Below are 12433 nucleotides of genomic sequence, written 5' to 3'. Positions count from 1 at the left end.
CTTCAGTACAAAAAGCCTCACGTGCTAGTTTGCCATTCGGAGAGCTGAGGAAAAAAGAAATATCTCCCGCGGGGAGTTTGGTATGAACTCCCTCTTTCTTTTTTTCTTCTTTCCTTTCTTTCTAAAACCCTCTCCTCCGGTCATGGCCATTTCTTTCGTTTAGAGTGACATGCTCCCCAAGCGATGGTGTTTACATTCTCACCATAGGTGAGCTCCTTCTAGCTAAGGCCTCTCACAGGGCTGCATTAGGGTTTGGGGTTGGAAAATACCAGGTCTGAAGGGATCTCAGCAGTATGCCCTTCCCCTCCCTTTGGAATGTGGCTCACGGTGGAGCTTCTTGGCTGATGCAACTATGGCAAGGGTTGTGGGTTTTTATACGCTATCAAGGCAGACAGTCTGTGGATGCCACAAGCGTTGCAATGCAGACCAAATTCATGTGAATGATCTACTGCATTGATGGGGGGTGTTAGGTTGGGATGTTTTATACTTTTCCAAGGCTTAGTCTAGATGAGGTGAAATGTCAAGAGCTGGCCTACAGCTGGTACAAGCATTCAGTATAGATGTGGATCACTAGCATATCTTTCTACAGAGGCATGGAAAAAGCCCCTGTTGGACTCTGAATTTCCACAGCACTTTACGTGAGGTCAGGCAGCATCTTCCCAGAGTGAGTCATTCTGACAAGCCCTTCCTGCTCCATACATAAAGTAACAACCACAAACACCTCCAGGCAAATCCTCTTCAGGGAGAGAGGATTAGATATATACTCCCTGGGGAATTCGTGTTGGTTGTTGCATCAGGAAAAGCTCCAACCACTCTGCTGGGTACTCTTTGCTCCACTCTTTCCTTCTGGGACCTCCTGCCTCTTGTGCTGCTCTCAGCTCACTTGATATCCTGCTAGAAAAATTGTTCCTCAAATACCCCTGTTCTCCTTCCAGCTTCCGTCCCATGCTACATCCTTTATACTGTTTCCTTTCAGCCTTTTAAAATCTGGCTGAAGAGGCAACTCAAGGAAATCCAAATGCTTTTCTCTGCTCTCTTCCTGTACCCTGAAGACAGCCCAGCTTCCTATACAAATCTTGTGTATTACACATTAAACCACTGCCTGCTGAAGGCAGGGTTTGTCTGTGTGCTCTCTCTCACGCTCTCTTTGCCCTGACTCTCTGGCAGGATCAGGACACGGTACAATAAGAAAGATAGGGGGGTGCTTGGTTACAGCTAGTAATTTTAAACTGGAACCAAGGGAGAGGAATTAGTATCTAAATTATTTAGGTTTGCAGTTGGTAACCACATACCCCGTTCTCTTTGTGGGGGGAAAAACCCAAAACACAAAACGCAATCCTTTGTTCTCTAAGCAACATGGCAAAGTATGTTCTTAAGAACGGTGACAAAACACGCGCAATGCCCCAACCATCAGCCAAGGGGGAGGCAACATGCGAAATGCAAAGATAAAACATCCCCAGGGAGAGAAAAATGTTTCTGTTTTTTGAGGAGGGAGGAAGGCCTATGTCCAGGAAGGCATGAGAGGCAGTTTTCTTTTCCTTATAAAGTTAAAAACAGTAATAGTAAAGTGGAGGTAAGATGAAAAGTTGGGGGTCTGAAGTCAAAAAAGCAGGGAGGCCACACAGCCTTTGCAGAAACAGGCAAGACAGTCCTTAAGAAAACTCTTTTAAATGGTCATGACAGAAGATGAGGCTAAACAAAAACCGTGCTCTCTCCTTCCTACCTCCTCCCAAACACCTCTCCCAGAAATCCTGGGAGCTGAACCTCAGTTCTCTCGACTCAGTGCTAGAGACACGGGGCATCTGCAACGTCCGAACTGGGCTGAGCACCTCATGTGCTACGAACAGCAAACATACTCTATGCCTCTCCTCCCTACGCCTTGGCCCCCGTGTCCATCAGAGCGCTCTCCCTCCCCAAACACCAGCCACCCCCCTGCCGCTTCCGCGGCAGAAACGGGCAGGGTGGTGAGACCTGACATACGGTCCAAGCAATGCCTGATGTCCGCGCTACATTTGCTGAATTGAGGTCAGGCTGGAAGGTGTCTCAGGGTTTACCACCCATCATGACATGGGAATATTAGCATATATATCGTTTATGAAGTATGACACAATACCTATCTGTCAGTCAGCCCATCCTTCTACCTATTTAGTCTGTCTAATCTACTTTAGCTAGCTACGTTTCACTATCTCTATCAATCATCTATTGCTCCATATTATCTAATTTCTTCCTGTCTCTCTCTCATCTTTTTCACTCTAATCTTTCTTACTCTAGCTATACTCCCCTCTCTCTCCCTATCATCCATCTATCCACTCGAAAATCTTTCCCTCCCTCATCTCTCTAATCCCTGTTTTTAAAAATCTCTGTCCAATCTCTCTCCCACTCTCTCTTTCCCTCTCTTTTTTAAAATCCTCCCACTCTCTCTCTCTCTTATTTCTACCCAACACCAGGAAGCACATGGAAATGAATCCTGACGCCTTTTGATGGCACTTCCAGTGAGCGGTCCACGTTCAAACCGATCATCTCTGAGGAGACACCGTTCATCTTTTCTCCCTATTTCCAACAAAGAGATGGAGGAGAACAAAGGAGTAGGGCAGCCCTCTGAAGGCTGTGGGGCTGCTACTCCCAGCATCAGCCACCAAGGGACGGTGAGGCTGTCAGCAGACCCATCTTTTTGGTCTTACTGCCGTGAGGCCAATTTAATCGTGGCCCTGCAGCATCGTACAGCAATCCTGCAGAGTACCCTGGCTGTCACTGCCAATACGTCCAGGAAACCACGCACAGACTGGTGGGGAAGCACATGATAATAATCAGGGGCAGTGAAAGAGCAATAACTGGGCTTTTATGAAAGCCCACTTATTACTGAATATGTCTGGACTGTTCACTCTTGCAGCTCATAAACAGAACGGCAGACCCTCACAGCCATTCAACCTCAGGGCCAGGCAGCTGCCAGTCCTCCACCGGGACAGGCCGGGTTTACGGGCGCGCAGTTGGCACACACCAGGGAACATCCTACACCCCGTGGAAAGTGTCAGTGGAGACTGACAAGGTGGTGCTCTGCCTGTGGCACCAAGCCTGCGCCAGGCTTTTAACTGGCCGTGGGGGAAGGCCATAAACAACAGCTAAAAGCCTTGGCCCTCATTAGAGCTGGGTGAACCAACCCGGGTTCCACCAGGGAGCAGGAATGAGGTATTTCTCAAGGTGCTCTCAACTGGCTCTGATGCTACCAGACCTTGTCCTCCCTACGTACCTATTTACTCAATGCACTGGCCAAATTTATTTTGCCAAACAACATTTTGGAGGGCCACGCTATGTTACGCAAGAAATTCTCCAACCCCAGCCCGGTGGGGCGAGCATCACCCTGCTGCTGGGGGGAGCTCAGGCCCCAGGACCCTGTCCCCTCATGGCCTCCAGTGGGGCCCTCAGCAGGAGTCAGACCTTCAGCGTGGAGCAAAGCTAGTCCCTCTGCTGGGACCCACAGGGCTGCCCAGGGTTATCCCTCCAAGGTCACCATGCTTCTCCAAATCAGGGCCTAGAGGTCTCCTAGAGGGCTGCTTATTTTGTTTTTTCCTAAAACAGACTTTGCTACTTTCATTATTTATGTTAGTTGGTGCTAATGCCTCATTCAAAATCCAAGCCTGCTTCCCTTAAAAATCCCCTCATCAGTGCCAGGGAGTGTGGTTGGTCACTGACCGGTGGCCGAGGAGCACAGTGGGGCCACGCAAGAAGTGGCCCACCATTTGGCTGGCAGCCCAGCAGGATGTACGGCAGCATAGAAATGCGACACGGTGGTATTAATGATCATTATTCTCATTTATTATAATTATTGTTCAGTTTGAAAAAGGAGCCTGGAGCCAAGCATTACGCTAATTGGCACATTTTTTTTGTTGTTGATCTAGTTCTGAAAACAAACTGGGGTTTAGTATGATTTTTCATTCGTTTGTTGGGTTTGGTCTTTTTTTTTTTTTTTCTTTCGTTCATTCCATCACATTGAAAAAGGAAGAAAAGGAATTTCTTTTTTTTCCTCTTTTGTTTTAACTCACTCGGTAAGTCTGGACTCCTCGGATGAACGTAACATTGCACACACACACACTTGGAGAAGAGAGAGAGGAGAGAGAGAGAGAGCGCTCGCGGTGGGCAGACAGACACACGCACGCGCCAGGTCAAAGAACTCTGATACAGTGCAAGAATTTTCCCAAAATGATTGGATCATCATTACCAAAAAACTCGCCATAACAACACCAAGAAACAAAGAAATGTTTAAGCCACACTGTTTGACTGGGATTTTTCCTGCTTTTTTTTTTTTTTTTCTTTAAATGTTTGCCACACAGAGAGAAAAAGGGTTTAAGTGGGATTGGGAGAGGGACAGACAGGCTCACAGATGTGAGCAGGAAGGGGGGAGATTGAGATTGGGATGGGAAGGAAGGATAGAAGATAGGGGGAGGGAGGGAGGGGCAACGGGGAGTCATTTCTTAATGTTCAGGCATTTTCTTGGTCCGCCTTGCTCTCTTCTTCTTTCACCTCTTCCTGCTGGGCACTTTCAGTAGGTTTGGTTTCTTCTACAGCATCTAGTGGGGAAAGAGATGGTCCAGGGTTAGTCAGCCATGATCTAGAGCATCCTGCATGTGCACACAGCCATCGCATGATGGACTGCGTGGCTTTAGGCTTCTCTCTCCCCAAAGTGACCCAGGTCTCAAAGTCCCTAGCATTTCTGCAGCACGGAAAGAATGTGCCAGGGTTCAGCCCAAGTGTGCAGCTCTCACAAAACACCTCCGGCCCTGCCAGAAAGCATGTGCAACTGGAAGGAGCCACCTAGCTCGCTGCTGATGGGGCAGGCAACCACCATTCATTTCATCAGGTGCACTGATTAGGCTCTTGGTTTACCAGCTAGATCACACACCCTTTTACTGAACCCACTGACTGCGACAGCCACTGTTGAATTGTTGCCCCCTAATTACTGCTACACATCCTCCCAGCTGAGACTTAAAGAAGTCATGATGAGAAAAGTCTACACGCACTTGAAGCTTGCAAGACCCAAAGGGAAAAACTTTATAACCTGTAACTCAGACTTCTCTTACACTGAACAGAGATCTAGAGAAATGGGAGCCTTCATGTAGGAGGCTGTCACGTCTCCCGTTTTCTGGGCTCTCCCGGGGGAGAGCTGCCCCGGGGGGAAGCAATGAGTGTAACTGGGGGCTGGGTCTGCCTGACAATCAGACACCTTGTTCTGGCACATCGTTCATTGAGAAGTTAAAATGAACGCTAGGAGCAATCCCACAACAATGAACTAGACAGGGCACAACAATGAACTAGACAGGGATCAGAACCAAGGGGAAGGCAGAGGCAGCTGGGAGGGACAAGGCAAATGAAAGGAGCACCCCTCAAGCTGGAGTGATCTTGCTGTTGGGTTCATCCAGCCCAGGATATCATGCCCCCTTCATTGCAGCAGGACAGATTTATTTGTCTCCAAGTTCCTGCTGATCAGCTCTCATCACCTTTAGATACAGGTACACAAACATGTCCTGGGCCTCTTTCAGAAACCCCACTAAAGTCTATGCATCATGTGGATTGCTTCTTACAGGAGAAGGTGATGGTTCACCCAGGGCTGTAAGGTAGACTAATGCACAAGGGTCTTAGTGCACTGCAGTGGCTGGTCGGCTCCATCGTCTCCCCATTCCTCACTGACTCCCCCTCCCACACAGACCATGGAGAGGCCAAGCAAGCAGCATCACTCCAGACTTGGGATAAAAAACAGGGAAAAGAAAAAAATACTGAAGGGCTGGGTGGTGTGGGACAGACCACAAGATTGGTATGTCACATACCTCAGTGCTGGCACTCAATATACCTCCGTAGCATCACTGTATCTCTGATGGTCATTCAGAGAGGACTGTGGGGTCCCTGGACAGTTCCTGGCTTCTCTGATGAGCTATCAGATTATCTCATACCAGTAAATAAAATGGGCCAGGGACTACTCTCTGGCCCCGAGGCCAGCTGGCACCACACAGCTCATGTCCATATGGCTAAACTCCCTTACTCTCCAGAACAGGGTGGCTGTGTCTGGGAGCTGGCTGAGGCAAAGCTAGTTGGCATATTCAAAAATCTCACCGTGGCCCATGCTGTCAGCTTAATAATATGGACGTTCACAAGCGGATGTTTAGTTTGTGAGGATTAGGATCCTCACACCCACATTTAGCATTAGTGAGACTGTTAATTGGGATGTGAAACTTTCCTTACTGACACCATTTATGCATTTTGGCCTGGTCCATTCGATGCCATCAGATGGCAGACTTGTATTTGCTTCCAACACTGGCAGTAGGTGTTGCATTCTGGCTTCCCAACCCCCTCGGCTCTTTAGCCTAGCTTTTAAATATGTTCCTAGGCACCACTTCCATATGGATCACCTTTAAGATGTGTGTACTTCTTATCCTGAACCATCTTCATTAAAGGCTCTGCTTCTGGACCTTCAAATTCTTTTTGTCTTAGTAAACTCTGACCATTGATTTTCCAAAAGGAAAAAGTCTGTGGGAACATCCCCATGGCCTGAGCCCCTGCATTTGCAAACCCCCTGTCAGCAAAAACATCTGTGGACTTTCTTTCCCTTGATACTGAACAGCTAAACAGAATGCTACTTGAGGACTCCTTTTATGTATGGAACTGCTACAACCATGAACCAAGGACAAAACAAGCTACTGATTAAAATAGAATGCAAGTATTGTTGCAAGGCAAAGCAGGCCAACTTGCCCTAGTTTTGTTAGTTTTCCTGAATGACTTAATCACACTCCACTGGGAGGGAGGGAAGTCCTTTTAATCATGCTCTTCTCCAAGGCATTCATAGCAGGAGACATGTTGCATTATGGGGCCAAGAGCAGAATCCTAATGCACAACCATCCACCCCTAAGTTTGAGCCAAAAGACTATTGTTAGCCAGCAACAAAGCATGCTTTTCTATAAGGCTCTGATAGATCCTAGTAAGGCAGAACTTCTGTTTTTTTCTGCACATAAATGCAAGATGAATGGAAGAGCAACAAAGGAGAGGCAATGCAGCTTCAGGAACGCAAGCCCTGACGCTATATTTCACTATGTTTAAAACTTTCTGTGTCTTCCTACTGAAAATATGCATAGATTTTATCTGGCAGTGCCCACAGCCTCCTCAGGACAGCACAACAGAAGGGACTGTAAGGCAGCAAGCACAGGGATAGACGCTGGGAGGTCCTGATACCTGCTACGATACTGAGTGCCTTGGCCAAGACATACAAACCGCGAAATCGCACAGATTCCCCCATTACATCAGCAGCTGAAAGTGGGGTCCAGCTCCTACAGCGGTAGGCTCTTGACAACTGACCTAGCAAGATGGGCAGGAAATCCACATGTACTCAAAGTGGGGGAGTTGGCAACCTCGGTGACGTGGGGTAGCTCACAATGTTTCCCATGCTGTTCTTGCTCTTAGGTTAAGCAGGCCGGTTGAAACACGATTTTCTGCCATGTTTTGTTCCCCGTTGAGTCCCCACAGTGGCAAATCTAATTTCCAGGGAGTGCCCACGGCACCCAGAGATCCCTGGCTGGCAGAGGAATTGCACGGGGGTGCCTCACTGCCCCTGTTGCTCTTCTCTGGGGAGCAGTTAGTGGTAGTCAGATGACTCACTGGTGAAGCAGCCCAAAGACTGCACTGATTTCTGCCATGGCTGAAATAGCCTGGACTGACTCTGAGGTCATGGAGCAGCAGAAAGGATTTAAAGTCACTTCACCACATCTTCGAGTCAACAGAGAGAAATCATTCAACCCAAATGCCGGACACATCGCAAACTAGAACAAATTTTCATGATTGTGGATGTCCCGAGTATAAACAAGAGGTCTACCTTTTTGAACGGGAATTATCACAGAAAATTCAGCCAGTCACTCTCCCTCTTTCTTCTTGCATAGTGTTGAAGCAATAAGGGGAAACACCCTACACCTTGCTTCACCTTGCTAAGCTATGTCTTACTTCCTAGCAGCTTGAGCAGCATTTCATTGATCTTTGGGATGAGTGAAAAGAAGCAACCTGGTGTTATTATACAGTAATGAACTTTAGCAAGAAGTAATACCAAAAAGGATAAAAAATTCAGCACAAAAAAAGAAGTTCAAGCCATGGCACCACTAAACCACAGCAGTGAAAAGAAGAAGATTCTCTCTGTGCAATGGGAGCAATGCAGCACAACCCTGCTGACATCAGGGACAGTTAATAGCAGTGTCTGATTCACAAGGAGAGGTGAGATGGTTTATCTGACTCACCCTTCACCAGTTTGTTTGATGCAGGCTATTTCTGCAGTATGTTCTCTCGGGTTTTCTCCAGCCTAGTTTTCAGTGTCCCAGAAAAGGAGGGTAAGGTATCCCTGGGGAGATTAGTAGACAGCTATCCTGGGGATTCCACACAGCAGAGAAGATATTTCTTACATTGCTTTTTATCCGATACTAGTCTTGATTTCCCACTTCCTTGAACTCTGGGCTGTTGCACCTGTCGGTTTGTAGTGGACACATACAGTTATACCACCAGAACTGCACGACCTTGGCATTTTTGATTCACTTTGCACTTTGTTGGAATAGGTGTAAAAGGCGACAAAAAAAGCTGGCAAGAATCCAGGTCATTTAGGCAAAATGTTCCATCCCCTGCTTGAGGAACAAAAGCATTTCATCCTGGGTGGCCAAATTTCCACCTGTCTAAAGCTGCCTCCCTTCTGAACATGCCAGCACTGTGAGTTCTCCTGCGAGATCAGAGTCCCCTGTGTCCACTTGCAAGCAAGAGAACAAGCAGGAGGCAGTGAGTTATTTCTTAAGATGGACCTGGACTGGGGCGGCACCGAGATGCACGTGAAGAGATCATGGAATGGGAAAGTTGAAGTGGGAGTGGATGGACATCTCACCTAACTCTAGACATCTACACAGAGACACATCCAGCTGATTTCTCACCCTTTGCTCCCTTTCTAATTAGGTGAAATGAACATGACATTTCTAGGACTCTATTAACCTGACATGCCTACTTTAGGACAAGAGGAGTTGTAGCCTGGGAACACCTACATCTTTAGCAAGCCAGAGTGGAGACATCCACATTTGTTCTAGAGCATTCCAGCCACAGAGCAAAAAGGAGGGCCCAAATTCATAATATGAGAACACAATATGTGCCTGTGTGGCTGTGCCACCATACAGAGAGACCTAGACAGGCTGGAGAGTTGGGCAGAGAGAAACCTTATGAAATTCAACAGGGGCAAGTGTAGGGTGCTGCACCTGGGGAGGAATAACCCCATGCACCAGTACAGATTGGGGACTGACCTGCTGGAGAGCACCTCGGTGGAAAGAGACCTGGGAGTCCTGGTGGACAACGGGATGACCATGAGCCAGCAATGTGCCCTTGTGGCCAAGAAGGCCAATGGCACCCTGGGGTGCATCAAGAAGAGTGTGGCCAGCAGGTCGAGGGAGGTCATCCTCCCCCTCTACGCTGCCTTGGTGAGGCCACACCTGGAGTACTGTGTCCAGTTCTGGGCTCCCCAGTTCAAAGAGGACAGGGACCTGCTGGAGAGGGTGCAGCAAAGGGCTACCAAGATGATTAGGGGAGTGGAACACCTCTCTTATGAAGGAAGGCTGAGGGATTTGGGTCTCTTCAGTCTGGAAAAAAGACAACTGAGGGGGGATCTTATCAACACTTATAAATACTTAAAGGGTGGGTGTCAGGAGAATGGGGCCAGGCTCTTTGCAGTGGTGCCCAGCAACAGGACAAGAGGTAATGGGCACACACTTGAACATAGGAAGTTCCACCTAGACATGAGGAGGAACTTCTTTACTTTGAGGGTGACAGAGCACTGGAACAGGCTGCCCAGGGAGGTGGTGGAGTCTCCAACTCTGGAGACATTCAAAACCCACATGGACATGTTCCTGTGCAACCTGCTCTAGGTGACCCTGCTCTGGCAGGGGGGTTGGACTAGATGATCTCCAGAGGTCCCTTCCAACTCCTACCATTCTGTGACTCTGTGATCCATTCTGTGATTCTATGTGTGGAAAAAGCAGAACAGGAGGGAAGGCTGAGCTGCAATATGAAGCAAAAGAAGCTTGAGGAGGGGCAAAAAGTAAAATCTGTCCTGAAGGATAAAGCAGGAAAGGCTAGGTCAAAAAGCTAAAAAAAAAAACACACCCCAAAACAAGACCAACAACAAACCCCACCTAGTTTGTACTTGCAGTCATAATCCTCACAGTTGTTTTAATGCACTGTTCCTGGTTATTCCAGTCCTGTGGTCCCCCCCAGCCACAGCTTTGGGATTTCAGTTTGTTTTGCAGCTTTGCCTTTTGTTTCAGTCTTTTGAAATCTATGCAGTAGTCCAAATCATCCTATAGCATGGGATAATTTTGCTAAACAGACAGGTATCAGTGAGCTGAGCTGCCACCAATCTCACTTCAATCTGTCACCCTGGATGGGGCAGCCACGTTGAGAAACCTTTTGGGCAGCCTCAGACAAACCTTGAGCTGCAACTGCAGAATTGCTTAAGTGATAGAGCTGCCTGGTGGGAGATGCTGAAGTGCATTTGCTTCCCAGATGAAGGGCTTGTGTCAGAGCCACGCTTCATACATACATCTCCAACCAGCACCTGCTAGGGAACTGCCGTGCCCATGAAAGAGAAACAACATGGATGTGAACTACAGATCCTTGCTGAAATAGGGTCTTAGAGAGCTCCTGTCCCTCAGCACTCCACTTATTTCCTGGAAAGGGTGAGAGTCATGTCTGTGAGCCCTGCTGGGGAGCAAACGCCTTGAACATATGCAGCTCTGGTTGCTGTAAAGTTGAAGCAGGCACGCAAGCAGCAGTTTTGCTGGATGGTGGTACTTCCAGCTGCCTTTGCCTATGCTGTGCTCTAATGGCTGAATGTGCAGGCTCCTCTCCAAGTCTCTCCACTGCCCTACATTAGTGAAATTAGGTTGAATGGATTTCCGGGTAAAACACTGCCTCCTGGGACCTGCCCAGCTCCCGTCTGACTTGCCAGGATTAATTAAATCAGAGCAGACATCAGTTTATGACCATAGCAGCAGCAACCTCTCTGCTGATCATTTCTTTTGTGGCTGTGGCTTGTGTTTTGTTTTCCTTTTTGTCTCTGTTCCACTGCAGATCTTTAAATTACCACAGCTGATGCCAAGAGAAGAGAAATTGCACAAACACTCTGGGATTCTACTACAGATGCAGGGATTTTGCTTTTGCTGCTTTCCCACTGTTTGCATAATTATTGCTGATATTTATTGTGCAGCTAGAACTTCATGCCTTCATGCTAAAGTATTGCCCAGATCTACTCAGCCACTGCTCTTTCTCTAGTATTTGTCATGCTCACTCCTTTCTCCCTCTGTCCTCTGCCAACTACAGCTTGGTCAGAGTTGGAACTGAAAACCTGTGCCTCATCTGGTCTCCGCTTTGCTTCCAAATATTAATCTGGGTTTTCCTGCCCTGTAATAAGCAGACCTCATCTGCCCCAGTGATCACTCTGTTTAGAGACATTTTTTGGAGGGTAAAGAGCACTGTAAGGCCCCATTGAAAATCCCTGACCTGAGTTTCTCCTAGTTTTAATGACATTTGGATCCACATTTGGATCCAGGCTTCACAGCTTGATTCATCTGTCCCGATCCATCTGTCCTTCTATCCAGCCAGAAGCTGATTCCAGGCAGACGATGGTAGGTCTGAGACTGCTGAAACGAGATGCACTTCAGGTTCAGAGCTGTTGCTTATACACCTCTCTTCCCGATCCAAGTTAGCCCATTGCAGTCAGCCCTACGATGCGTCATACGCAGTGCTAAAATCCTACACTCTCCCCACTCACTGCTCCTGAATACTGGCAGACTTATTCAGGCCCAGCAAAACACTGAGAAAGGAAGGAACTGGGTATTTCAGGTGAGTGGCTGTGCCTGGTCCAGGGGACTGACTTGCATGGTTTCTCCCAAACCCCTGGTGAATACCTCACTCGCTACAGAGGGATGCAGGGTACCACCTGGTTCCTCTGAGCCCTGGGGGTCCTGGTGGGCACATGGCACCTGGGAGATCTGCACACCCTTGGCAAACCCCGCAACTAGGTGGTGGCAAGGGGTGCCCCACTGCAAGCAGCAGGCAGGAGGTCCAGGGAAGTTGCCCAGTAACTACTGGAAAGAAGCAGGCAAAGAAGGCTGTTACAGTGAATACGGCCACAATACATGGTAGTTTGGGCCTCCTATTCCTGGACCACTTCATCTTTGTTTCAGTGCCATGTATGCCAACCTCAGTTGCTCTGGCAGAGATAAAATAAACAACTTCTGCCAGTCCTGTGGCTGATGACTTTGGTCCAAGCTTGGACGGCTGCCTCTTTTTCTGATCCTGCTAAATTCTCAGAGGACAGCCAGCCCCAGTTCTGTCACCCCAGCTGCCTTTGCGCTTTGTCAGGCTCAAGAGCCAGTGGCTT

The 12433-nt window shown here is 48.1% G+C and overlaps 1 protein-coding gene across 1 annotated transcript in view; it reads right to left on the bottom strand.

Moving 5' to 3' along the window:
- Positions 1-4445: 4445 nt before the first annotated feature.
- The window catches only part of GAP43 (growth associated protein 43), a 56656-nt gene continuing 48668 nt past the window's right edge, over positions 4446-12433 (bottom strand). Inside the window, exon 3 of the mRNA XM_054182289.1 lies at positions 4446-4565. Within this exon, the coding sequence (XP_054038264.1) occupies positions 4477-4565 (89 nt within the window). The 3' untranslated portion in view covers positions 4446-4476. The remainder of the gene's footprint in view (positions 4566-12433) is intronic.

The sequence above is a fragment of the Rissa tridactyla genome, chromosome 1, assembly GCF_028500815.1.
Source record: "Rissa tridactyla isolate bRisTri1 chromosome 1, bRisTri1.patW.cur.20221130, whole genome shotgun sequence".
Taxonomy (NCBI): domain Eukaryota; kingdom Metazoa; phylum Chordata; class Aves; order Charadriiformes; family Laridae; genus Rissa; species Rissa tridactyla.
Note: the sequence above shows the minus strand (reverse complement) of the source record. Positions and strands in the feature narration are given on the sequence as shown.